The sequence below is a fragment of the Lithobates pipiens genome, unplaced genomic scaffold (assembly GCF_037356315.1).
Source record: "Lithobates pipiens isolate NorthernLeopardFrog02 unplaced genomic scaffold, aLitPip1_a1.2 Scaffold_8, whole genome shotgun sequence".
NCBI classification, from domain to species: domain Eukaryota; kingdom Metazoa; phylum Chordata; class Amphibia; order Anura; family Ranidae; genus Lithobates; species Lithobates pipiens.
Genome location: NW_027507903.1, coordinates 586,976,311 through 587,003,285, shown reverse-complemented (window position 1 = coordinate 587,003,285; position 26,975 = coordinate 586,976,311). Strand labels below are relative to the sequence as shown.

At 45.3% G+C, this 26,975-nt stretch overlaps 1 protein-coding gene across 1 annotated transcript; it reads right to left on the bottom strand.

Moving 5' to 3' along the window:
* Positions 1 to 1,527: 1,527 nt before the first annotated feature.
* On the bottom strand, positions 1,528 to 2,487 carry IER2 (immediate early response 2). Its single transcript, XM_077470417.1, has one exon. The coding sequence runs from the start codon at positions 2,417 to 2,419 to the stop codon at positions 1,949 to 1,951; it is 471 nt and encodes a 156-aa protein (XP_077326543.1). The 5' UTR covers positions 2,420 to 2,487; the 3' UTR covers positions 1,528 to 1,948.
* Between the last annotated feature and the right edge of the window lie 24,488 nt (positions 2,488 to 26,975).

Sequence of the window (26,975 nt, the reverse complement as noted above, 5' to 3'; positions counted from 1 at the left end):
ATACCTCAATGTATGAACACATTTGATTTTCACTCCAGCATTATACAAGTTTGCTAATTGTAGAGAATTGTCAACTAATGCATTACAATTTAATTACACCCATTAGATTTTAGATGACTAAGATATAGTTGAGATTAGTCAACTAAAAATGTACTGGAGATTTAGTTGGCTAAAGACAACCAACACAACACAATGCAGAAGACTAAAAAAACTCAAATGTCATTTTAGTCTTAAGACTAAATCGAAATTTGCTGCCAAAATTAACACTGCTTTTCACACCAAGACATTTTTCAGGTGCTTTAGGGCTAAAAATAGCGCCTGTAAAACGGCTCCCCTGCAGTTTCAGTCGAAAGCCGAAGGGCTTTCACGCTGAGGCAAATACGCTGGCAGGATGTACAAAAAAAAGGGGGGGGGGGGCGGGGTGAAGAACAAAACCACCTCTCGCAAGCAGCATCTTTGGAGGGTGGAGACATCGCTCCTGCCCATTAAACTGAATGGACACCACTGCTTTGCAGGTAATTTTAACCCCTTTTTCAGCCACTAGTGGGGTGCTTTTTAAACCCCCCCCCCCCCAGCAGCTGAAAACCCCCACAAAAAAAAACAGTAAAGCACCACTAAAAATAGCAGCGCTTTACTGCCGACGCCCGGTATGAAAAAGGGGCTGAAGTGAGGTGGTTGGAGCTTGGCAAGTTGGTCAAAATACTGAACACGCGGGCATGTTCTTTTTTGAACTGGCCAATGCCAACCAACATTTGGCCCATGTGCTTTAGACCAGTGGTTCTCAACCCTTGTCCTCAAGTATCCTGAACATGCCATGTTTCCCCCCCTCCTTTATCGTGCACTGGTGCTTTAAATCAGTTAATGGCTTTGCATTCGGGATAGCTACTTTAAGAGAAATTCCCAAAACATGGCCTGTTGGGGGGGGGGGGGGGAAATGCAGGCTCGGTTTACTTGAGGACAGGGTTGCGAACCACTGGTTTAGACTACATAGCTAGTAGTATAATATAGTATAAATATTATATAATATACAATACTATATTTTATTATATAGTATATTATACAAGAATAGAATATAATAAGCAGGCTCGGCTTACTTGAGGACAGGGTTGCAAACCACTGGTTTAGACTACATAGCTAATAGTATAATATACTGTATTATAAAATATTGTATAGTATAAATATATTATATAGTATATTATACAATAGAATATAAGCAGGCTCAAATTACTTGACAGGGTTGCGAACCACTGGTTTAGACTACATAGCCGATAGTATAATATAGACTATAATATACTGTATTATATAATATTGTATAGTATATTAGAATATAATATAGTATTCTAGTATAATATACTATATTTTATAATATAAAAAGTAAAATATTCCCAAATATAAACATCCCCGGAAAGAACAGCCATAGATGTATCGATAATCAGGCCACATATCAATCCATGTAGGGACACAAGACGTTCCATGGACGAGGCTCTCCCTCTACAGACAACAAATCGCTACAAGACAGATACAATGTAAAAATAAAGGATGGATTTATTACAAATAGACACGAACAAGTAAACAAAGTATCATTTCTAGGATGTAAACAAAGTCTCTCCCGTATACAGACACGGAATGTCTCTCCCGGTATCAGACCGGGCGTGTTGGTAAAGTCCGGTGACGTGTAGACGAGGAATGTCTCTCCCGGTAGTTCCGGTCTCCTCTGACATCATGGAATGTCTGTACAGTCATCTGTGACTCATCCGGACTCCTCCGCACAGACCGGTCGGTCCGCTTCCCTTTCCGGTGGGTAGCCCCGAGATGTAGGCGGGTCCCTTCTCTCCGGTAGGTAGCCCCGAGATGCAGGCCGGTAGGTAGCCCCCGGACATCAGCCGGTTCTCTGGAGGGGGGGTCAAAGCCCTCCCTTCTCCGTGACTCGCTCCGCCCCTTGTCGGGCTCAGAAGGCCTCCACAGCTCTGGCATGGACGGAGGACAGGGCTCCGGGGCCCCTATGGCAGCCGGCGGGGGGCACCCGGGAGCGGACACTTCTCAGCACCCTCTGGAGGACCTCTGCCAGGCCGGGGAAGGCGCCGCCTTGCTCCTGGGGCTCGGGGGTCTCCTGCCACAGACACGCCCGCTTGCTGGGCACCAGTTCGGTGATTCCGGAGCCGCACGAGCGGCGTTTGCGGCTCTCCCGGGGCTCGGCGCCTGGCGGAGGGACGGGCCGGGGTTCGGGGACCTGGACGGCGGACACCATGAGATCCCGGGCGCTCCGCATCACCATGGCCAGCTGTAGGGAGCGGTGCAGCCTCATCCCCCCTCTCTGGGTCCGGGAACGGAGGAGCTTCACCGCGGACAGGGAGGCGATCCGCTGAGCCTCCCGGTGGACGGCCTCCTGGTGGGCGAGGAGCTGAGCGTAGCTTTCCATGGTCGGATCAGGTGCGTAAAGACGACCGCTTGCTTCTAGAGCGAGAGTGAGAGTCCGGGATTTACGGGAAGGGTTTTATACTGATCTCCGACCAAGGGGCGGGGACTGTCAGTGGGCGGCTCCTCCGGCTTAAAGTACCAGGATGTGACTATCAAAGGAACGGAAAATATGCTGGCCCTGCCTCTGGCTCTAGCAAGGTGCACACACAGGAATGCCCAACACGCTGCATAGGGATCTGATCACCAGTGCTCACCATAGATGAAAGAAATAACGCATTGTAGGGGGGCAGGGCCGTCTTTAAAGTGGAGGCCAACCTAAACAAAAAAAGAAATGCATTAATGATCTTAAAAAAAAAATAAATAAAAATAAAAAGTTTTAACTTACCTGAAACCACTGTTGCTAGGCAGTCTTCCTAATCTGCCTCTTCCTATTCCGCGGCGCTTACTCCTCTTCGGCGAACGGCCCCCATTGCCCTTGGGACATGTATGTGTCCCAGAACACAACGGGGCCATTCACAAAGCGTCACGCGACTCCCGCATGCGCAGTAGGAAAACAGGCAGTGCAGCCACAAGGCTCCACTGCCTGTTTCCCTTCGTTAAGATGGAGGTGCCGGCAGCCGATCCACCTTGGGGCGACCGACATCGCGGCATCTCCGGACAGGTAAGTGTTCTTACTAAAAGTCGGCAGCTACAGTGTTTGTAGCTGCTGACTTTGAAAAACAAATTCTTGGGCAAAACGCCCCTTTAATATTGATTGGATCCCGGGGAAAAATTTTCTTGCCCCCCCCCCCCATGCGATTTTGCGCTCCACCTGCTCTGAGACATACAATAAATAGCAGCTAGACTTGAAATCAGTTTACTGTATCAGATAAGGCAGCGATTGCCATTGGTTGCTAGAGGTTAAAGCATATCATTATTGCTTACTGACTGGTTGCTAGAGGTTACAGCACACATTACGGCTCACTTATTAGTTGCTAGAGGTTACATTGTCCGATCGAATAATATCGGATGAACTGTCCTGATCAGCTCTGCAAAGTAGTGTACACACGATCTGAAAATCGTACGATTCTTCCTCGGATGACAGTTTTCCTACGATATTCAGATCGTGTGTACGGGCCATTAGACCTCTTTCAGCCCTGGTTCACATTGGTGTAATTTGACATGTAAAATCAGTGCCAATTGTGCCAAACCTATTTCAAAAAGTTGTTTCTTTACAACGTTTTTGTGATTTTGGGGTGCGATTTCCATTGACATCTGTGCAGAAACCCGCACAGATGTCTGTGAAATCGCAGCCAAAATTGTGACTGAACTTGCACAGCTTCATTAGTGCAGCTCAGTGTGAACCTGGGCTCCAACTGGGGCCAGGCAGCGTTAAAGTGCTGCCAGTTTTAGCAGTGCTTTACCATCGTTTTAGCAGCACTTTTTGACCACTAGCGGGACACTTTTAAACCCCCGCTGGCAGCCAAACAAAGGGTTAAAAGAGCCCGTGTTGCGGCACTTTACCATCGTTTTAGCAACGCTTTTCGACCACTAGCGGGGCACTTTTACCCCCCGCTGGCAGCCAAACAATGGGTTAAAAGCTCCTATGTTGCGGCACTTTACCATTGTTTTAGCAGCGCTTTTCGACCACTAGCGGGGCACTTTTAACCCCCGCTGGCAGCCAAACAATGGGTTAAAAGCTCCTATGTTGCGGCATTTTACCATTGTTTTAGCAGCGCTTTTCGACCACTAGCGGGGCACTTTTAACCCCTGCTGGCAGCCAAACAAAGGGTTAAAAGAGCCCGTGTTGCGGCACTTTACCATCGTTTTAGCAACGCTTTTCGACCACTAGCGAGGCACTTTTAACTCCCCCCCGCTAGTGGCCGAACAAAGGGTTAAAAGTGCCCATGTTGTGGTGCTTCAGCAGCGCTGCCCATTCATTTCAATGGGCAGTATGTTTTGGGAGCGGTGTATACACCACTCCTGCACTGCCCCCCAAAGATGCTGATTGCAGGACTTTTTTTTCTCCTGTCCTGCAAGCGCACCGCCCCAGTGTGAAAGCACTCAGAATTTCACACTAGGGTGGCTTGAGAGGCTTTTAGGCTGGATTCACACCTATGCAGTTTTAGTGCTTTTTGCATTTTGCAGATTTGCTCTACAGAACATGTTCCATAGGAAACCATGTTATATGGACTGTAGTGCAAATCTGAAAAATGCAAAAAGCACTAAAACTGCATAGATGTGAATCCAGGCTTACAGGTGATTAAGCCCCCATTTACATCAGAGCGATTTGACATTGTAAATTGCAGCCAAATCGGTGCAACGCTGGCTTTGTGGCGCCGCACCGATTTCCAAAAGTAGTTCCTGTACTACTTTTGGCGACTTCAAGGGCGATTTCAATAGACATCTATGCATGAACCTGCACAGATGTCTTTCAAATCGCCCCCCCCCCCCCCGAACTCGCAGTGAAACGCGGGTTTTGAAATCGTGCAAGTTCAGCTAAACTCGCATCATTTCAAAGCTGCCGCCAATGTGAACGAAGGGCTAAATGCTATCTCTGGCAGCTGCAACACTCTGCGCAAAATAACTGACTAGCTATAGGGGCCAATTTGTGTGCAACCAAAACTCAGGTTGCCCGGAGACTCTGTTGGCATAGAACAGCTCAGATGAGAAGATACATGTGAACAGCGGTGGCACCAGCCATTGATCTGCACAAAGTACAAATAGGACAGCTGCTGCTGTCGGCACATAATGGGGATGATTTACTAAAACTGGAGAGTGAAAAATCTGGTGCATCTGTGCATGGTAGCCAATCAGCTTCTAACTTCAACTTGTTCAGTTAAGCTTTGACAAAAAAATAAATAAATCTAGAAGCGGATTGGTTTCTGTGCAGAGCTGCGCCAGATTTTGCACTCTCCCGTTTTAGTCAATCAATGCACTGTGCACTTTGAAAAGGGCAGTTGCTCCAGAGCTTAGTAAATAAGCAGAAGCTCTGCTGACTTTCATCATCCAATCATGTGCAAGCAAAGTTTTTTTTTTTTCCTTGCATGTGATTGGGTACTCATTGCAAAGTGAAGCTTTACTTAATTTACTAAGCTCTGGAGCAACTGCAGTCCATTTGCCTTTAGTAAATCAACCCCAGTTGTCTACATTTATAACCACCAGCAAATGGCCAGCCCTGTGTGGCCATGTGAATGTAACCTTAAAACTAAACCAAAACGTTTCTTTTCCGATTTTGTATGAAGTAACAACACCTGTAATTTTTTTTTTTTCTTTTGCCATCTGTATTCTGTTTGGGGGAGACTTCCCATAACTTCCTGCCCCAAAGCAAAACAGGAAGTGAGAAGAAATTTCTCCAAAATGGAGGAAATCCTTGGTTGTCACTAGAACTCATGCCCCCTATTGGAGTTTTTTTCCTCTATTTTTCTTCTGATGGCAACCCAAAACTTGTGATTTTCTTTCACCGTCAGTGATAACAGTAAACAGAACAAACAGGGCACTAAGGCTGGGGGGCACACAAAGTGCTTCTAACCACAATCACTGCAGGTAACGGCTGGCTGTGCGAACAGTCATGAATGCAGCTGACAACAGCCTGTCATTTAGGGTTGTCACCTTTTCTGCAAGCCAATCCCGAACATTCTCGTACCCATAAAATATGCTTACATGCTGAGCCACAAGTAAGTCTCTCACAGACATGTATAAACCTCAGAACAATAATAAAAAAATAAAACTCTTCCAATACATACGATTCGTGGACTGAATGCAAAAAACTGATTCCTCTATCCACACAAATTAGGTGTATGGAGGAATCTCCCCCCACCTTGGGGGGGGGCAGAGGATCTGGCCATTTCTGATTAGTGCTTTGTGTGATGAACCAACAGATCGCAGACTCTGGGGCAGAGATCCTGCTGACTGGAGGGGGGGGGGGGGGGTAGTAGAGTGTAGTAGAGTGTTCTTCCTACCCGGGAAAGTTAGTTCTGTGTAAATAAATGTGTCTGGGTTTCATGCAGATTTCAACCCGGACACATGGCCCAAAACCCAGAATGTCCGGGTAAATCCCAGACAGGTGGCAACCCTACTGTCATTGCACTGTCCAGGCAAGGGGGCCATAGCTATATGCACATAGCTGTCGATCCCAGCTACAAGATTCAGTCTGCTAGGATTGGCAGCATGGCTAAACGCCAGTACAAAAGTAGCTTAATGGGGACAGAGATAAAGATAAAAGCCTGACAGGTGTTCTAATCCCTCTCCAGTCTTAAGCCTAGTGCACACAGCTGGCTTCTATGGGACCAGCATGCTGGAAAACCAGCAGCCGAGCGCAGACCAAAGAGTTCTGGCGGCAGGGCCGCCCCCCCGTTAGAACACAATAGCTCAGCAGGGGGATCGCTGTACTAACATCAGACTGGTAGTACAGCAGCTCCAACCGGAGCTGTCAGTTTTTTTTTCATTCAACCCGCCGGGTTGAATGAAAAAATTAAAATGAAATGAATGGTGTGTAGTAGGCTTTATCCAAAACAAAAAAAAGAAGTTTAGTTTTCACTTTTACTTTATGCTTTGAAAGTGAAAGTTGATTGGCTGCTACGCACTGCTGTTCCAATCTTAGTGAATACCCCTCAAAGTACATTTGATTTTTTTTCCAGATCAATCTCTCCCAATAGAATTAACTGATCTTTAGTCAACACCCAGTCATTTGATATGACACACACAAGAAAGTGTATTGCAATCGATAGCTGGAAGATACCATTGTAAATGATCAATCTAATTTCTGTTTGATCGTGCAATCTCTTAGGTGTGGTTCACACCTTTGCATTTTTTTAGCGCGTTTTCAGTTTTGCAGAAACACACTGCAGTCCATTTAACATGATTTCCTATGGGTCATGCTCACATCTGTGCATTTTATGTAAAGGGTCAGGGGCTTTTTTTCTGGCTTTTCGTTCCATAGACTTCAATATATCAAAAACGTGTATTGAAAAAACGCAAAATGCACCTGAAATATGCAAACTGCAACCTGCATAGGTGTGAACCAGGCTTTAGCCCTGGTTCACACTGGCTGCGGGAATGAAATCCTGCGAGTTCATTCCCGCTTGTCAGTCCCGACTTCGGGGGCGATTTCAGAGACATCTGTGCTGGTTTCTGCACAGATGTCAATGGTAATCACACTTGAAATCTTGGGAATCGGTGTGGCGCCGCAAATGCAGCATCACACCGATTTGGATGCTGTCATTGCTAGTGTTCTATCAGATAGTGCCCGCAATCGAGACGTGCCTGGGAAGTACTGCACATGCGCCCTACGGAACAGCACAACACTGACTTTACAATCAGCTTTTGTGATGGCGAGACGGCGCCTGCGCACAATAGCCAACGGAAGAAATTTTTCTGTCAGATTGTGCCTGGCGCTGGCGAGGTGTGTTCATGTCAGGGAGGGGCGGATTTGTAGGTGTTGGGGGTGGATTTTGAAATGATGGGCAGTGCTGCAAAGATGGCCTGTGCTGCAAAAACAAATTTTATTCTGCTATTTTTCCTGGGTGCTTGCGGGGCGTGCCCATCTTTTAAAAATCCGCCCCCCAACATGTACAAATCCGCCCCTCACCGACATGAGGCATCATGCCCCCATCTTTGCAGCACTGCCTATAATTTTACAATCCACCCCCAACATGTACAAATCTGCCCCTCACCGACATTAGGCATCATGCCCCCATCTTTGCAGCACTGCCCATAATTTTACAATCCGCCCCCAACATGTACAAATCCACCCCTCTCCGACATGAACATGCCTTGGCAGCACAAGGCACCGGCACAACAGCCGGTCATAAAATCAGCTGTTGTGCTGTTCTGTACGGCGCATGCACCGTACATCCTGGGTACTTCTTGATAGCGGGCACTATACAACAGAACACAGACAATTGCTGCCGATTTGGCATGCGATTTGACATGTCAAATCGCATGCCAAATCACACCAATGTGAACCAGGGATGAATCTGATCTGTTTTCGATCTGAAAAAGGAAATTATGGCTATTTGATTTTGCGGATTTTCTTGTTTTTATAGAATTGCAAAATCAATAAGACAAAGAATCAAGGTGTCTATGGGCACCATCCAGAGGAATATGAGCCAATGAGAATCTGATCAATTCACACACAGGAATTCCCCCCCCCCCCCCACACACAAACACACAAACACACACACACAGCTGATCCATACACCCATGATTGCTACCAACCTATAGGATACGAGATTGAAGAAATACACACAAAAAACACAGATCTGATCAACCACAACTCGTAATAAATCCTCGATAGATTCACACATTTTTGCACGTAGGAGATCAGACCACCAAGGAAACCTGAAAGTAACACGTGGCTTCCTGTAATGATACAGATGAATGATGAGTCAACACGAGGAGCTGCATTCTGCCTGATCGTTTCCGTCTCAGAGATCAGTACAATCAATGGGGGGTTTATTTACTAAAACTAGAGAGTGCACTATCTAGTGCAATTCTGCATAGAAACCAATCCGCTTCCAGCTTTTATAGCAAAAGCTTAATTGAACACACCAAAGTTAGAAGCTGATTGGCTACCATGCACAGCTGCATCAGATTCTGAGTGCACCAGTTTTAGTAAATCTACCCCAATATGTATTATATGAATCAGTGATTCTCAACCGCTGTCCCCAGGACCCACTAACAGGCCAGGTTTTATGTATTACCTTGGGGAGATGCAAACTAGAATACTGCAATCACTGAGCAGCAAATTACATCACCTGTGATGTATTTCAGTTATCTTGCAAACCTGGCCTGTTAGTGGGTCCCGGGGACAGGAGTTGATGACCGCTGATATAAATGATGGTTTCCTATGTTTGTATAGCTCTCCCAATCACAGGAGCACACAATGAATGTCTTCCTGACTGTAAAGAGTTAACAACAGTGGGAAGATCATCACACCCCAGTGCTTTCCGCACCGGATTCCATGCCCATATTAGGAAGACGTGACATCAGGGGGGCGGCCCGGGGGAAAATACGCCAAAGAAAGTTGCCTTGTGACTTCCTCTGCCCATATATGGACAGCAGGGGGGAGGAAGCCAGGAGGGGGGGGGGGAAGGGAATTTGGTGGAGGGAAGTCCACTGATCTGTATGACGTAAAAGTAAAAATTCACAGGCGCCTTACGGCTCTGCGTGAATGTCTGTTTATGATACGAAACAAGGAAAAGCCGGAATGTTATTCAACAAAAGCTACAGCCAGTGGCCGAACGATTCTTATAAACAGATTGTTGTTATTAATGACAGCAACAGATTTCTGGATTCAGGTTCAAGGAGGTATTATAAAGCCCCATACACACTATTAGATCTTCTGCAGATTTTTGTCTTCAGATTTACCAAAACCATGTAGTGCAAGGGTCTGCCTGATTGCATACAAACTGAAACTCTTGAGGTCTGACCTCATATTATATGGTTTTGGTACATCTGAGGACAAAAATCTGCAGAAAATCTAATGTGTATGGGGTTTAAGGGTGAGCAAAGCACGCAGACATGGCTTTGTGGGCTTCAACGAGAGTTTCCGATTGCTGCACACACATATTTTTGCATAAAAATTGTTTGCCAGTCCTGATTTCTATAGAAGTCTATATTCCTAGAAGAGAAGACAAGATCCATTGCACACTTGAATCCAAAAGATGCTGTAGTAGAGATTTCTTTATTGTCATGAGCCAGACAAAATTGCAGTGATGATCAGTTGACGCAATAATACTTATTATTAAAGACTTCTTAAAAACAGTTCAAGGATAAGAGGAAACAATAAGATGCTAAACCATATACATGATGGAAAGAATGCACATACACATGAAAATCAACCATGTCTACATAGATATATATATAAATCATGTGGAGGCAAAATATTGTGTATATAAATGCATGTACGTCGCAAATATTCCATGCAGAACCACCCTAGAAAGCAACCAAAATCACTCCCTTTACAAAGGGATTAAAGCGGTTCTTCACCCTAAAGGGGAAGTTCCGCTAGTATTATCCTTCCCCCCCTCCGGTGCCACAATCGGCACCTTTCGGGGGGGAGGGGGGTGCAGTTACCTGGATAATCCAGGTAACTGCACCCACTTCCGGCCAGACCGCCGCATGGCTCCGCCCACCGCCGCATGGCTCCGCCCCCCGTTGTGTTCTGGGAAACACACAGTTCCCAGAGACACAGCGGGGAACCAGCGCAGCGCGACTCGCGCATGCGCAGTAGGGAACCGGGCAGTGAAGCCCTCTTGCTTCACTTCCCGATTCCCTGACAGAGGATGGCGGCGGTGGCTGCAGCGAGACGAGCGATCGCTCTTCATCTGCCGCCGACATCGCTGGAACCTGGGACAGGTAAGTGTGATATTATTAAAAGTCAGCAGCTGCAATATTAGTAGCTGCTGGCTTTTAATATTTTTTTTTTTTGTGCAGCTCCTCTTTAAACAAAAAAATCACTCGCAGGAAAAAAAGGAAAAAAAAATAAAAATTAAAAGCAACCAAAATCACTCGCTTTTCAAAGGAACAAAAAAACAAACAAAGCAAGGAATGGTGAGGCAAGGCAGAAAAACACCCCTACACCCCCTCTTTTACCTCCAAGATGGAGACAAACTAATCATAGTAGAGCTGCACGATTAATCGTTAAGAATCGTTAGCGCAATTTTTTTCCCTGTTGCAATCTTGAAAAAGGTATTTCCCAATTCTTTCTATGCAGAGAATTCTCTCTGCTCTGCTAAAGCCAACAGCTATCAGAAGAAAGGAAAAAAAAATCTGGCCAGTCTGCCAACATTCTTTAGCAGTGGACAAACATTGTAACAATTTGTCCTTTAGAAAATGAGGAAAGTTTAACCACTTAAACACTAAACCTTTTTCTGATATTTGTTGGTTTCAAGTTGAAATCATTTTTTTTTTCTGCTAGAAAATTACTTAGAACCCCCAAACATTATATATATATATATATATATAGTAGAGACCCTAGAGAATAAAATGGTGGTTGTTGCAATATTTTATGTCATACTGTATTTGCACAGCGGTCGTTCAAATGCTATTTTTTGGGAAAAAATTATACTTTAATTTAAAAAAAAAAACTAACCAGTAAAGTTAGCTGGGTTTTTTTTGTATAATGTGAAAGATTTTACACCGCAAGAATCGTGATCTTTTTTTGGCCAGAATCGTGCAGCTCTAAATCATAGTAATGAGTAATATCCCACTCAAAGTTCATTCCAAACGGAATGTGAGTCTTAAAATAAAAAATCCAAAAAACGCCCCTTTTACAGAGTCTAAATAAATCGCCACCCCGCTTGGGTGTATTAAGGAGCAGGGACCTCTGATTCCTCCTGTATTGAATTGTATTGTAACTGTACTGTCTGCCCTCATGATGTAAAGCACTGTATAAACTGTTGGCACTATATAAATCCTGAATAATAATAATAAATAGAAGGAAAACAGTCAGTTCAGCCGAAACTGGCCGGCTCAGCCAGTGTGTACAGTTCCCGGTCTCACAACTGGCTTCAGTTAAAGAGGAAGTAAACTTCTTCTGCAAACTTTTACCTATAATAATGCCCCCCATACACACAATCCGAAAATTGGGACAAACAATACAGCTTTCAAATCGATCATACGATAATCGGGTTGTTCGTTTTCGAGAGTTGATTACAACAGTTCATCCGATATTATCCAATTGGAAAAAACACCCAAAAAATACTCTTACGACACCAGATCGTACGATTTTTGTTTAATCAGTGCAGTCGTCATTCCAAAAATACAATAGACATACACTACAACATATGACATCACTTGTGATTTTTTTATTCTGTCGTACGAGAATTTTCGTCACTTTAGTATCCTCTTTATTTTCGATATGAGACTAGCATGCAAAAAAACAACAAAAAACGCACAATCTTTCGTCCGATTTTCGGATCGTGTGTGCGAGGCTAAAGGCTTAGCTATAAGTATTGAAATATCTCCTAAACCTGTACAGTTTAGGAGATATTTCCAGTGCATGCAGCCAGTGACATTACTGGCGCATGCGCTCTGAAGGAAGGGCCCACGGGTGACGTTCCTTCCGAGCCCGTGACAAGAACGGCAGCTGACGTCATCACGGCTCTGGCCAATCAGTGCCCAAGCCCGCGAAACCTGGAAGAAGCTCTGGGAAACATGTCGGCCGTGACAGCGGTGTGCGGAGTCCGCTATATAACAGCTTAATTTTAAGGTAAGTATTTCATAATGAGCTAGTATGTGATGCATACTAGCTCATTATACCTTTGTCTTGCAAGGTTTTTATTTGGGGGGGGGAGGGTGATTTTTCAGCATGCAAGAAAACCAGCATCTGATCAGTGCTAGATTTGTGTGTCCGGGGGGGGGGGGGGGATTTCCCCTGTCAGAACATAATAGTTCAGTAGGGGAGATCACTACACTAGCTTACTTGTGTTAAGGCAGTTGTAATCCATGGCTTGTGCAAGCAAAAAAAAAAAGGCAATCCAAAAATCAGACGAAAAATAACGCTTTCGGATCGATCGTATGATAATCGGATCATTAGTACAGAGCTTTCGAGAGCCAACCATGAGAGTTCATCCGAGCCTGATGGCCTGTACACACGATCCCAAAATCTGATGAAAAATAACGCTTTCGGATCGATCGTACGATAACCCGAATATTAGTACAGAGCTTTCGAGATCCAATCATTACACTTTATCTGAGCCTGATGGCCCGTACACACAATTCGAAAATCATATGAAAAATAACGCTTTCGGAGCGATTGTACGATAATCGGATCATTAGTAGAGAGCTTTCGAGAGCCGACCATGACAGCTCATCCGATACTATCTGATTGGACAAACGTGAATTTTTTTTCGTTTTATACCAGATTGTACAATTTTCATTTAATCAGTACAGTTGTTGTCCGAAAACACAATAGGAATGCACTACAACACATGACATCCCTTCCGATTTTTTTATTCTGTCATACGAGAATTTTCGTAACTTTAGCAACCTCTCCATTTTCGATATGCGACTAGCATGAAAGAAAAAACAAACAAACGATCTGTCATTCGATTTTCGGATCGTGTGTACAGGCCATTAGTAACATTCAAATTTTCTATACTTTAAGGCCCCTTTCACACTTGTGTGACTTGCCCTGCGACTTGGGACTGCAAAGTGGCATGACAAGTCGTACCCCATGATTTCCAATGAGCACCGTTCGTATCTGTGTGACTTCAAAGTAGTCCCTGCACTACCTTGGTCTGACTTTAATGCGACTCGAGGTCCATAGACCTCAAGAATCCACAGGCATTGCTTAGTTGTGGCAAAATCGATGCAAAAGTCGAGGCAAAATCACGGGACTTTCAGGTGGCACAAGTGTGAGAGGGGCCTAACATGCATTTTTTGCTGCATTTTATCATGCATTTTGTCACGCAAAACACAGGCTAAAGTACAGAAATACGGCAGCTTTTTTTTTTTTATAAGATGCTATATTATGAAACCAGCCTGAACCAGTCCCACGTGATAGAAAAAAAATCAACCTACGCAAAATGCTAATTCTTGTAAATTTTAACATGAGGGGTTGTTTCAATGGAACCAGACTACATAATCATCTCCAGAGTATCCTCCCCCTCCCCCACGCTGGGAGACACCTTCCTCTGAATGAATGCGTGGGTGTGAGGAAGGAAACAGCAGAGGCGGAAAGATTTGGTTCCGGCTGCCTCTGCCCACGCTTCTGTCCCTATGTAAACTTAACTTTAAATCAGGAAATAATTCACATAGCTACCAACCACCAAGGAGTTACTGTAATCGCATTAGACAGATTATACATTCAGTAGAGCAGTTTGCCAACAACCATTCAAATATGTAGTCTAACCTTTGTCCTAGATTAAAGAAAAAAAGTTCACACATATTTACAGTATATGGAGAGGGAGAGAGTAAATACTGTGAAAAGGTTTCAGAGACTTGAGTAAAAATGAATGTAGCGGCGACACTTTGGACAAAGTATCTGTCATGTACAAAATTAGTTTTTTACCTCAGAACAGTAAAGGGGTTCTGAGGGCTGATTGTGTAGGTTAACTTTGACATCAGTTTGGCTGGGCTGTGTTAGCCCTTGTACACACGGTCGGAGAACCTGTCGGAATGAGTCTTATCGGACCGCGTCGTCAGATAATCCGACTGTGTGTGGTATGCATCGGACTGATTCCGTCCGACCCAATTTTCCAACATGTTGGAAATATTTCCCGACCAACTGGGCCGGACGGACCTAATCCGATCATGTGTAGAGCATTTTCATCGGACCAAGTGCCACGCATGCTCAGATCAAATTCCTACATCAAAGCTATTGGCAACTAGCCTGAATGTAGTCCCATCGTAACGAAATTACGTCATCACGCTCTGAAAGATCAGATTTTTCGCCAACTTGGCCCGACCGTGTGTATGCAACAGTTTCGGACACAATCCATCGGACTAAATCCGACGGGCAAAATCCGACATATTTGGTTGCCAAAATCTCCGACCGTGTGTACGTGGGCTTAGAGTTCTGCCTGGTCATGTGTACAGTGAGGTGCACATGACAGGCCTAGAACCAGGCCTGGTTGGACACTTTGGGTATCAGTGTTCTCCGGAGCCAATCAGTGGGTGCGCCAAACCCCGCTGAGGAGTCTGGGGAAGGGTACTTAAGATGTTGAAGTCACGTGTTCAGGGTTCGTTCGTGAGGCAGAGCTGCCTGTTCCTGATTCTGGACCGGGGTAGCCCCGCGAGGGGTCCCGGTCACGGGAGCGTGTGTCGTCCTGCAACATGGTCTGTTTGACTGACCCCATTAGACCTGCATGGTCTGGGGTAAGCATCCATCTGTTCCTGAGTCTCGGAACCGGCTGGTCCGAGGCGCAGTAACTGAGGGAGGATTCAAGGCGTCCGGGTGTGCTCTCAACTTGGAGGGGCACCGCAGCTTGTGGAAGTGACCGGGGAGGACTCTTTGGAGGAGGGCCAACAAGCCGGCAACCCAAGAAGTGCCTGGTTGCTAGGTTGTCAAGGACACTGACGAATCCACGCTTTTCCAGTACTGCCAAGGAGACAGAGAACGTTCCAGGTGCTGAGGAAAGGTTCCTGTTCACTTTCGGTTGCAAGTTTATTCAAGGTCAGAGATTTCACAAGTTCCGGATCAAAGTGCTGACTGCCATAATCTCTGGCTAGAGATTTGTTCAGCTTTGATGTGTCCAGCTGCGAGTGGCTACTCTCTGGGTGGTATTAGAGACTTTTTGATATTAGCAGTTCAAGGTGCCTGAGTTTCTTCACCCTTGCCCTCTGTTCCCATACAAGACTGTGTTTGTTGGATGTTACCCCTGCAAATAAAAACCTTTCTAAAGGACTTTTATGGTGTCAGCGTCCAAAGTTATTGGGTACTAACGCTGGGAACCCCTAGACATGGAAGAACAAGCCAAGTGGAGGTAACCAGTAAGCCCAAAAGTCAAGGCCTCCCCATCGAGGGTTATGGCTGCTACATGAATATCAATAATAACACCAACTCAATATCTGGTGTGTTCACACATTGCTTTTAAAACAGCATCAGTTCTCCCAGCTACACTTGCACTCAATAAGGAACCATTTACAGTTTTTGTGCATTTATGTACATGTAGCACCCTCTACCTTAGGTAGGTGCTAGAGTAGTGGGTTTGTTTTTGTACTGGCAATGCAGGTAAATTTAGGCAGGCTTATGTGAGCTAGGCCTGTTTGTTTTGATCTGGGGGCAGGGGACTGGTTTAGTGTAGCAGCAGGTGATTGACACGTGCCTAAGCTCTTGGGCGTCTCCTCTGGTTTTTGGAAGGTTCTGGAAAAGAGGCGGGGCAGAGAGCTGGAGTGACATGGGGTGTATGTAGGAGCCCTGACCAATCCCCCAACTAGGATTGGCAGGGGGCAGGCCTCCTATATGGTCAGCCTGTTGTGGGTAAGGTGACTACATTTCCAAACTGCCATTCAGGGACATCCCCCAGTTCCCCCAAAAAAAAGGGGGGTTGGAGGAATGTAGTCTCAGGGTTGACGGGGAATTTAGCAGCGGGGGCGATTTGTCATGCGCATGGCTGGTGTTGTAGTATATTGTAATATATAATGAAATCGTTTAACTCACCATAATGCAGAATTAGTGGGAACCCTGAGCTTGTCACTTGCCCCCAGATGCAACATGTCACTTGCCGCCATTGCCTGATGCCAGATGCAGCGTGCAATTTTTCACCCGGAGCCTGCCACCAGATGCAGTGTGCCACTTTTCACCTGGAGCCTGGCAACAGATGCAGTGTGCCACTTTTCACCCATAGCCTGCCACCAGATGCAGTGTGCCACTTTTCACCCATAGCCTGCCACCAGTCCGACCCACTGGAGCCCCGGGAAAGTGAACGCCCCTCCCATCTCTGGCTGCTGATGTGACTCCTCCCATGTGGGGGTCGGGGGGGTCACATCTTCAGCTCTGTTGGGACCTGTAGTCCTTCACTTTTGGGGGGGTCACATCCACCAAAAGTGAAGGACTACAATTCCCAGCATGAACCCCTGATATTTAAGGACATGAAGCCCCCCAATATTGAAGCACTACAGGTCCCAGCATGAACCCCTGAAAATTAAAGATGTGACCCCATAGATTTCACCGGCTCATGCTGAGACCTGTAGTTCTTCACTAATTGGGGGGGCATTACATCTTCAGTTCTGAGGGGTTCATGCTGGTACCTGTAGTCCTTCACTTTTGAGGGCTGCTGACTGGACTGGAGAAGATACAGGGAGGAGGTGGATGGAGCTAGGCAGTAGGCGTTGAGAAGGAGGAAGTTAAATCCTCCACTGTAAATGCTGGGGCCTCTGCCACTCTCTTCCTTGTGACGTGACGCTGCAGTCGGCGGCTAGCAACCATTTTGGGCACTGAGCCAGTGGCTGTGGTTAACAATGTAAAAGGGGTCTCGCCAGCCAGGGGTCCACCACAGGCTGACAGCGGCGATGTGAGGACTATTTTAGGGGGCATCAGATCAGGCCAGGGGGCAATTCCAGGACACTGTATTGTCCCGGAATGAAGGTGCCCAGCACCTGGGACAGAGCTGCCAATTACAGGACTGTCCCGGGCAATCCGGGACACATGGTCACAGAGTTGTGGGAGGAGTTGTCGGGTGGAAGAACTGAATGATGGGGTGTCAGACTGTTGTGGTCTGAGGGAACCCCCTCTCTGGGGGGGTGAACTCAGGCCTGGAGCTCGAGAACTGCAAGGGAGCCTCTCTACACGGTCATTGAGAGGTGTCCTGGAACAGGAGCAGGAAGAGGATTGCTGGGAGCACTGCCAGGCAAGTCATTCAGGAGGGATCCATGCCAGGGTCAGTGAGTGAGAGGCACAGTGTGAAGAACTGGGAGAGACATTCCAGGATTTGGATGTGGAACCAGAGGGAGAGACTGTGATGTTGTTTTGGAGTCAAGTCGTTGCAGCCAGGAGGGTTGGCAGGATTTGCATCGGATATGCTGGGATCAGTATTCCACCAAGTGTCAATTAGCACATTTATTCTTCTATACTAAAATGATTGCTACCACAAAGGGGACTGCAGACCCCTGCCTGTAATGGGTTATTAGGAAAACATTAGGACTAAGGCTAGGTTCACACCGGAGCGATGCGGGAACGCTGCAAATCCGCTGCGTTTTCACGCATCGCATGCCTCCCGCCGGCAGTTCACACTGCCCTATGCGGACTGCTGGGAGTGTCAGTGAAATGTTAATGACACCCCCAGATCAGTTCGCATATCGCAGTGCGACCTGCAAACTCGGACAGGAATCGGATCGCATGGTGTGAACACCCATGCGATCAGATTCTGCTGCGGACCAAAAAAAGGGTCCCGTGCGAGTTTGCGGCGGGTGCGATGCGAATTCAGCCATACTATCTGTATGTGTGGTATAGGTGCAGCTCTGTACAAAATAATGTCCATAATAAATAAAAAGTTCATAAGCATTCAAGTGATGTTCCTGAGCTGTTGTGATGATACATGGAGGCCGTCACCAACAACCAATCACACTGACTTACCCTAAGGCAAAGACATTAAAGCGATAGGTAACACCTCATGGTAGTCTCAGCAGTCCTCAGTTCCAAGAATATCACTTCCCCCTGGGCGAGATTAGACTTGCACCAACAGACAGGTAATGGATGCCGATTCACATAAGTAATCCACCAACAGCCAAAACGAATGCCAATAGGAACTTCCACCACAATGATACTCTCAAAAAATGAATAAAAGGATCCTCATTGCGCAGACATCCCAAATAAAGATTTAATAAAACCGAAAGAGTAAAGCCTCATACACACGGACATCTTATAAAACAAGCTGTAAAGGTAGTACCAATGCCAGGAAAAAAGCAGCGTTAAAAACGCGTTTTTATCCATGTTTTGCACTGTCGTCCATGCGCGTTTAGCCGCGCTAGCTTTCAGCCACGTTTCTCTTCCTCTATTCAAAATGAATGGTTCCCTACGGGAGCCCATTGATTTGAAAAGGAAGTTGCACCAGAAGCTGGATCAAGATGATCCGACTTGCGGTGCGACTTGTGTGCTGAGAAGGGGAAGCCCTCCAAAATGTAAATGTTTTTTTTGCGTGAGGTTTCCTCCCAAGACAATACCAGACCCTTTGGTCTGGTATGGATCTTAAGGGGAACGCCCCACCCCACCCTAATGCACCTTGTCCCCATGTTGATGAGGACAAGAGCCTCTTCCCAACAACCCTTGCCCGGTGGTTGTCGGGGTCTGCAGGCAGCTGCTTATCATAATCTGGAAGTCCCCTTTAACAATGGGGACCCCAGATCCCAGCCCCCTACCCTAGGTGAATGAGTATGGGGTACATTATACCTCTACCCAGTCACCTAAAAAAAAGTGTCAAAAATAGACACACTACACAGGTTTTTAAAGTATTTTATTAAGGCAGCTCCGGCTCTTCACCCTCTGTTGGTCCTTCTCCCCTCCGGTTCTTCTCCTTTCTCCGCTGTCTTCTTGCTCTTTTGCTGGGTCTTCTCCCTCTGTTCTTCTTCCAATGTTGACTCGGCGCGATCTCCCAGTGTAATGCTGTGTGCAATGACTTATATTGGCATGGGACACCCCATCATGTCCCGGGTGGTGATGTCACAAGGGAGCGTGGTCTCCTAATTATGTTATCGAATATATGGCCCCTCCCCATGCCAATATAAGTCATTGCACATGGCGGACTCAGCATTGCACCGAGAGATTACGTGGAGTCAACATAAAAAGAGGAACAGAGGGAGAAGACCCAGCAAAAGAGTGAGAAAGCCCAGCAAAAGAGATAGAAGACAGCAGAGAGAGGACACCTGGCAGAAGAGGGAGAAGACAGCGCGGAGAGGGAGAAGAACTGGCAGAGGGAGAAGAGATCGCCGGAAGAGGGAGAAGAGCCGGAGAGGGGAGAAGAAATCGGAAGTGATGCCAGAGCTGATTTAATACATTGCTCAAAAAAGCTGTGTAGTGTTTTTATTTCTTGACACTTTTTTGGAGTGAATGGGTAGGGTTACAATGTACCCCATACTCATGCACCTAGAGCGGGGGACCAGGATCTGTGTATGAGGCCATTGAATAACATGGAGGGGCATTTTTTAAGCTGCAAAAAAAGCTCAAAAACGCTGCTGTAAAAACGTCCGTGTGTATGAGGCCTTAAACTCACATTCCCATAGTCGACCACACGCATGTGGAAAACGACCAGCGTTTACCACCAACAAGATGGCCACTGCATCCCAGCGCATAATCATGCCAACATGTGACGTGATTACGTGCTGGTATGCAGTGGCCATCTTGTTGGTTGGTCTTTTTCCACATGCGTGTGTTCTACTATGGGATGTCTGCGCAATGAGGATTCTTTTATTCATCTTTTGAGAGTATTATTGTGGTAGAAGTTCCTATTGCCATTTGTGTTGGCTGTTGGGGGATTACTTATGTGAATCGGCATCCATTTTAGCGCTAAAAATAGCAACTGTAAAGCGCCTGAAAAACGCCTCCCCTGCCACCCCAGTGTGAAAGCCCGTGTGCTCTCACACTTGGGAGGTGCGCCTGCAGGACCTTCGAAAAAGTCCTGCAAGCAGCATCTTTGGGGCAGTTTGGGAGCGCTCCTAAAATGCTCTTCGAACTAAATTTTTACCATTTGTTTCCACAAATAGAGCTTTCTTTTGGTGGTATTTGATCACCTCTGCGGTTTTTATTTTTTGCTAAAGGAATAAAAAAGACCGAAAATTTTGAAAAAAAAAAAAAGTTTTCTTTCTGTTTTGTAAAATTTTGTAAATAAGTATGTTTCCTCCTTCACTGATAAGGCAGCACTGATGAGGTGGCACCAATGAGATGGCACTGATGGGCACTGACGATGAGCACTGATGGGCATTGATAGGCAGCACTGCTGGGTGACACTGATATGCAGCAATGGGCATTGATAGGCGACACTGATGGGCACTCATAGGTGGCACTGTTGGGCAATGAAAGGCTGCACTTATGGGTCCTTATGGGTAGCACTAATAGATGGCACTGCTGGTTACAGAAAAGTTGGCACTGATGGCTGGCACTGATAGGCATCACTGGTGGCACTGACAGTCATTTTTAATTGCCACTGATTGGCAGCTGCCTGGGCACTGATTGGCATATCCCTGGTGGTCTAGGGTGGCATACCTGGTGGTCCAGTGTGGTGGCCATCCCTGGTGGTCCTGGTGGCATCCTGGTGGTCCTGGAACGGACACCCGAGGGGGGCTGTGCTGATAAACAATGCTAAACTGCCCCTGCCCTTTGAAATAGATGGGCAGCGCTGCAGAAGCGCCTGCAAAGCGATTTGGCAGCGCTGCAACATGGACACTTTTAACCTTTTTTTCTGCCGCTAGCTAGGGGTTAAAAGCCGACGGTAAAGCGTTGCTAAAACTAGCGTGCTTTACCGCAGCAGCAGCGTGAAAGGGGTCTATCTGAGCACGCTTATGTTAGAAGCTGATTGGCTACCACGCACAGCTGCACAAGATTTTTTGCACTCTCCAGCTTTAGTAAATAGTGTTCTAAAAGTGGCGTAGTAAGAACTACCTGAGTGTGACACGCGTGGAGGTAATTGAAACTGGTATTGAAACTGGTGCAAGTTTTTCATGAATTAGGTTAAAAGGGACATACCACCAGAAAAGTGACCCTACTGCTTTATTGAATTCCCCCTGATTACATTTATTGATTCTTTTGGTTCTGTATACAGTTTTCAATAGCTAAAGCCTCCCCAATTATTCTGTGTTAATATTTTTGCTGATCAAATGAAGGTACCGTATATATTAAGCTGATCGATTTATAAAGCCATAACCTCCATGGAACTAACCATAGGAAACATCCCGATCTTTAATAGTTCCTCGCTAACTTGTAGTAAGATCTGGTGTCACTATTGGTTGTACTTTGTAGTCAGACTAATGTTAACCTCTATAGAAAGGCAGAACGGCCTATTTTTCCCCCACAACTGGTTTAACCAGTTTATTGGCTGCATCACTGAGATGACGGTGATCATGTAATGACTCGGTAACAGCAGCTAGTGGCTAAAATTAGCTTGTCTATATAAGGGCTTGTGTGCATTGGTTTTGTTGACATCAGGACAGGTTTTTTTTTCTCTCCATAAGGACTCGTAACGTGATAAAAACGCCAGTAGCTTTGCAGTGAATTTTTTCAACATTTTCCTGCGTTTTTGCAATAGCGTTTTAGCGTTTTTCAGCTTTTTTTTAGCATTGACATTTTTAAACTTTAAAAAAAAAAAATTCAATTGGATCAAAAATGTAAAAAAAAACACGTTTATGTGCGTTCTTAGGCGTTTTTTTACATTTTTAAAGCTGAAAAACTCCTCTCAGAACCCACTAGTTTTTTTTTTTTTCCAGCCAAACAACGCCCCAAGCCAAAAACAGTTGATAACAACCTATATGTGCATGGACACATAGGATAACATGCTGGAGAGTCTATTGAATGTAAAAAAAAAAAAAAAAATTCTGAAGCCTAAAACAGCAGCTGTAAAAATGTCCAGTGTGCATGAGGCCTAAAAGTTAAAGAAAATTCAAAAGCAATTCAATGCAGTGTAACCTGGGGACACAAAGCAAAAATCGTCTGGTTCAGCAGGAACAAGGTGAATTACCATCTATGAATAACTCTCCCTGCCACTAGACAGGCTTCTGTCCAACAGTCCTGCTGGGAAACCAGCATTATTGAGCAGCTACAGCCAATTACAGCCAATTACTGCAATGCTGATCAGTGTATTCTGGGGGTATTCTATCACAATACAATAGAGCAGTGGGGGATATTCCACACAAGTAATCCAGATTGCTTGTGTGGATGCAGGAATCTGTGCCTTTTCTCTATGTTCAGCCCGATGGTTGGAAAGAAAATAAAAAATCTGTCTGTGCCCAGCTTTAACTGCTTGCCGACCGCCGCCTGTACATTTACATCGACAGAATGGCATGGCTGCGCAAATGGGCATACCTGTACGTCCCTTTGAATTTGCCGTTGTGCCATTGCGTGCGCGCCGTTGGCGGGGCATGCGCACACCGGCCGCAAGCTTTGTGACTAAGATCACGGGACCCACGGACTCCATGTGCGTGGGGATACCCGCGATCGTCTCACAGAAAGGAAGAAAGGAGAGATGCTAATGTAAACAAGCTGTGATCGGGAGCGGTGATTGGTGATGTGTCACTCGTAGCCATGCCTCCTAATGCTGGCCATACATTATACAATTTTCTTCTATAGATTTCCTTTAGATTTACCAAAACCATGTAATATGAGGTCAAATCGAAACACTTTCAGTTTGTGTGCAATCAGGCAAGCCCTTGTACTACACAGTTGAAGGTAAATCTAAAGGAAATTGAATAAGAACATTGTATGGTGTATGGCCAGCTTTACAGTTAGAATCACTCCCTAGGACACACTTAATCCCTTCCTAACCAGCTAGTGGTTAACCCCTTCACTGCCAGTGTAATTTTTACAGTAATCAGTTCAATTTTATAGCACTGATTGGTGTAAAAATGACAATGATCCCAAAAATGTGTCAAAATTGCGCGATGTGTCACGATAAAAATCGATCGCCGCCATTACCAGTAAAAAATAATTATTAATAAAAATGCCATAAAACGAATCCCTATATTGTAGACGCTATGACTTTTGTGCAAACCAATCAATAGACGCTTATTGTGATTTTTTTTTACCAAAAATATGTAGAAGAATAAGTATTGGCCTAAACAGAGGAAAAAAAAAAAATTTTTTTATATATTTTTGGGGGGATATTTATTATAACAAAAAGTAAAAAATAATGAATTTTTTTCAAAATTGTCGCTATTTTTTTGTTTATATCGCAAAAAATAAAAACCGCAGAGATGATCAAATACCACCAAAAGAAAGCTCTAATTGTGGGGGAAAAAAAAGGACATCAATTTTGTTTGGGAGCCACATCAATCTACCGCGCAATTGTCAGTTAAAGCGACACAGTGCCGAATTGCAAAAATTGCTCTGGTCTTTGGCCAGCCAAATGGTTCAGGGCTTAAGTGGTTAAACAGAGGTAAAATGCAGGTCAGAGGCACCTGCAGGGAAGCTCAGTAGCTTTGCAAATTAATCTCAGATGCAAGCTACAAAAGTAATGCCTTTGCCCATCTACACAAGCCCTAAGGACTTCTAAAGGCCCATACACACGATCAGACTTTTTGACAACAAACATGCAAATTAGCTGTTTTGGAGCAACATCCGACCGTGTGTACGCTCCATCGGACAAACTTTTTTGGTTTTCATCAGACTTTTGTTGGCTGTGTGAACGGACAAACTTTCTGGCAACAAAAGTCTGATGGAGCAAAGTCTGATCGTGTGTACAGAAAACCATAGGACTTTTGTACAAAGTACAAACAGGCATGCTCAGAACCAATGCAAAAGATCAGACAACAATACAGAAGTTGACCAAAGGTGGCGGTAAAGAGCAGAAAAACCACGTGATTTGGTGAAAGTTGGCTGAAAAAGTCCTGCTGTGTGTATGCAATACAAGTTCAGGGCCGACGCCCTTTGTACAAAAATCCAAGGGAAAGTTTGTACAAAGTCCGATCGTGTGTATGAGGCTTTAGATACAGTCTACTAAAATAAAAGTTTAAAGTCGTTGTAAACCACGTTACACCACTTGTTCCTACAGGTAAGCCTATATTAAGACTTACCTGTAGGTACTGTAAATATCTCCTAAACCTGGTTTGGTAAATATTTACCATATACGCTTGCGCCGTCATTGGCGCTTGCAAGAAATGGGTTGCATGTGTGGGAGTGATGTCATCACAGCGCCGGAGCCCGCGAACACAGAAATAACTCCAGGAGACATGCCGCCGGTCACAGCAGTGTGTGGGGGACCGCTGCACCAGCTTCGATCTAAGGTAAGTATTTCATAATGAGCTAGTATGCGATACATACTAGCTCATTATGTCTTTGTCTTACAGGGTTTTTTTTTCTTTTTTGGGGTTACAACCACTTTAATGGCTCAGAACTAAATTGTTATAGCACTGCAAAGCCTACATTTCTAAATGTAAGCCTTAATTTGTAACTAAGATGCACAGTAAAAAAAAAAAAGAAAAAAAAAAGGTAAATAAACCCAAAGACACGCGGGACCCTTCTGCAATCTGGACCTCATCCGCCCCGGATCTGGGTGAACCGGCTCCATTGAAGCTGGTTTCACACCATTGTGAAATGGATGCAGGATTGGGAATTGGATGCTTACCTTAGATCGAAGCTGTTGCAGCGGTCCCCGCACACCGCTGTGACCGGCGACATGTCTCCCGGAGTTATTTCCGGGTTCACGGTTCATGACATCACTCCCGCGCATGCTACGCGTTTCTTGGATGCGCCGATGACGTTGCCGCAAGCGTAAATGGCAAATATCTCCTAAACCAGGTTCAGGAGATATTTACAGTACCTACAGGTAAGCCTTAATATAGGGTTACCTGTAGGTAAGGAGACCCACATCCAATTTGCATATAGAGTGCATTGAAAAAGTATTCATACCCCTTGCAATTTTCCACATTTTGCCATATTACAACCAAAAACATAAATGTATTTTATTGGGATTTTATTTGATAGACCAACACAAAGTGGCACATAATTGTGAAGTGGAAGGAAAATGATAAATGTTTTTTAAAATGTTTTACAAATAAATATGTGAAAAGTGTGGCGTGCATTTGTATTCAGCCCCCTTTACTCCGATACCCCTAACTACACTCTAGTGAAAACAACTGCCTTCAGAAGTCACCTAATTAGTAAATAGAGTGTGTAATTCATTCTCAGTATTAATACAGCTGTTCTGTGAAGCCCTCAGAGGTTTCTTAGAGAACCTTAGTTAACAAACAACATCATGAAGGCCAAGGAACACACCAGACAGGTCAGGGATAAAGCTGTGGAGAAGTTTAAAGCAGGGTTGGGTTATAAAAAAATATCCCAAGCTTTGAACATCTCGTGCTGTTCAATCCATCATCCGAAAATGGAGTGTATGGCAAAACTCCAAACCTACCAAGACATGGCCGTCCACCTAAACTGACAGGCCGGGCAAGGAGAGCATTAATCAGAGAAGCAGCCAAGAGGTCCATGGTAACTCTGGAGGAGCTGCAGAGATCTACAGCTCAGCTGGGAGAATCTGTCCACAGGACAACTATTAGTCGTGCCCTCCACAAATCTGGCCTTTATGGAAGAGTGGCAAGAAGAAAGTCATTGTTGGAAGAAAGACATAAGAAGTCCAGTTTGCAGTTTGTGAGAAGCCATGTGGGAGGACACAGCAAACATGTGGAAGAAGGTGCTCTGGTCAGATGAGACCAAAATTTTACTTTTTAGCCTAAAAGCAAAACGCTATGTGTGGCGGAAAAATCAATACCGCACATCACCCTGAACACACCATCCCCACCGTGAAACGTGGTGATGGCAGCATCATGTTGTGGGGATAGTACATAGTACATAGTTAGTAAGGTTGAATAAAGACACCAGTCCATCTAGTTCAACCTGAGTGAGTGTCTACAATTGTCCCTATCCCCGTACATTGTGTCTTATTAAGATGCTCATCTATTATATCATTATTTTATTTAAGGTACCCATATAGCGCCGTCAATTTAAGCAGCACTCCTCACATGCATTGCCCCCTATCCTCAAGGAGCCCACAATCCAAGGTCCCAAACTCACATTCATATACTAGGGCCAATTTTGGACAGAAGCCAATTAACCTACCAGCATGTCTTTGGAATGTGGGAGGAAACTGGAGTACCCGGAGGAAACCCGCACAGGGAGAACATGCAAACTCCAAGCAGGTAGTGTTGCGGTTGTGATTCCAACCAGCGACCCGCAGCAGGGACAGGGAAGCTGGTCAGAGTTGATGGGAAGGTGGATGGAGCCAAATACAGGACAATCATAGAAGAAAACCTGTTATAGTCTGCAAAAAACTTGAGACTGGGGTGGAGGTTCACCTACCAGCAGGACAACGACCCTAAACATACAGCCAGAGCTACAATGGAATGTTTTAGATCAAAGCATATTCAACTGTTAGAATGGCCCAGTCAAAGTCCAGACCTAAATCCAATTGAGAATCTGTGGCAAGACTTGA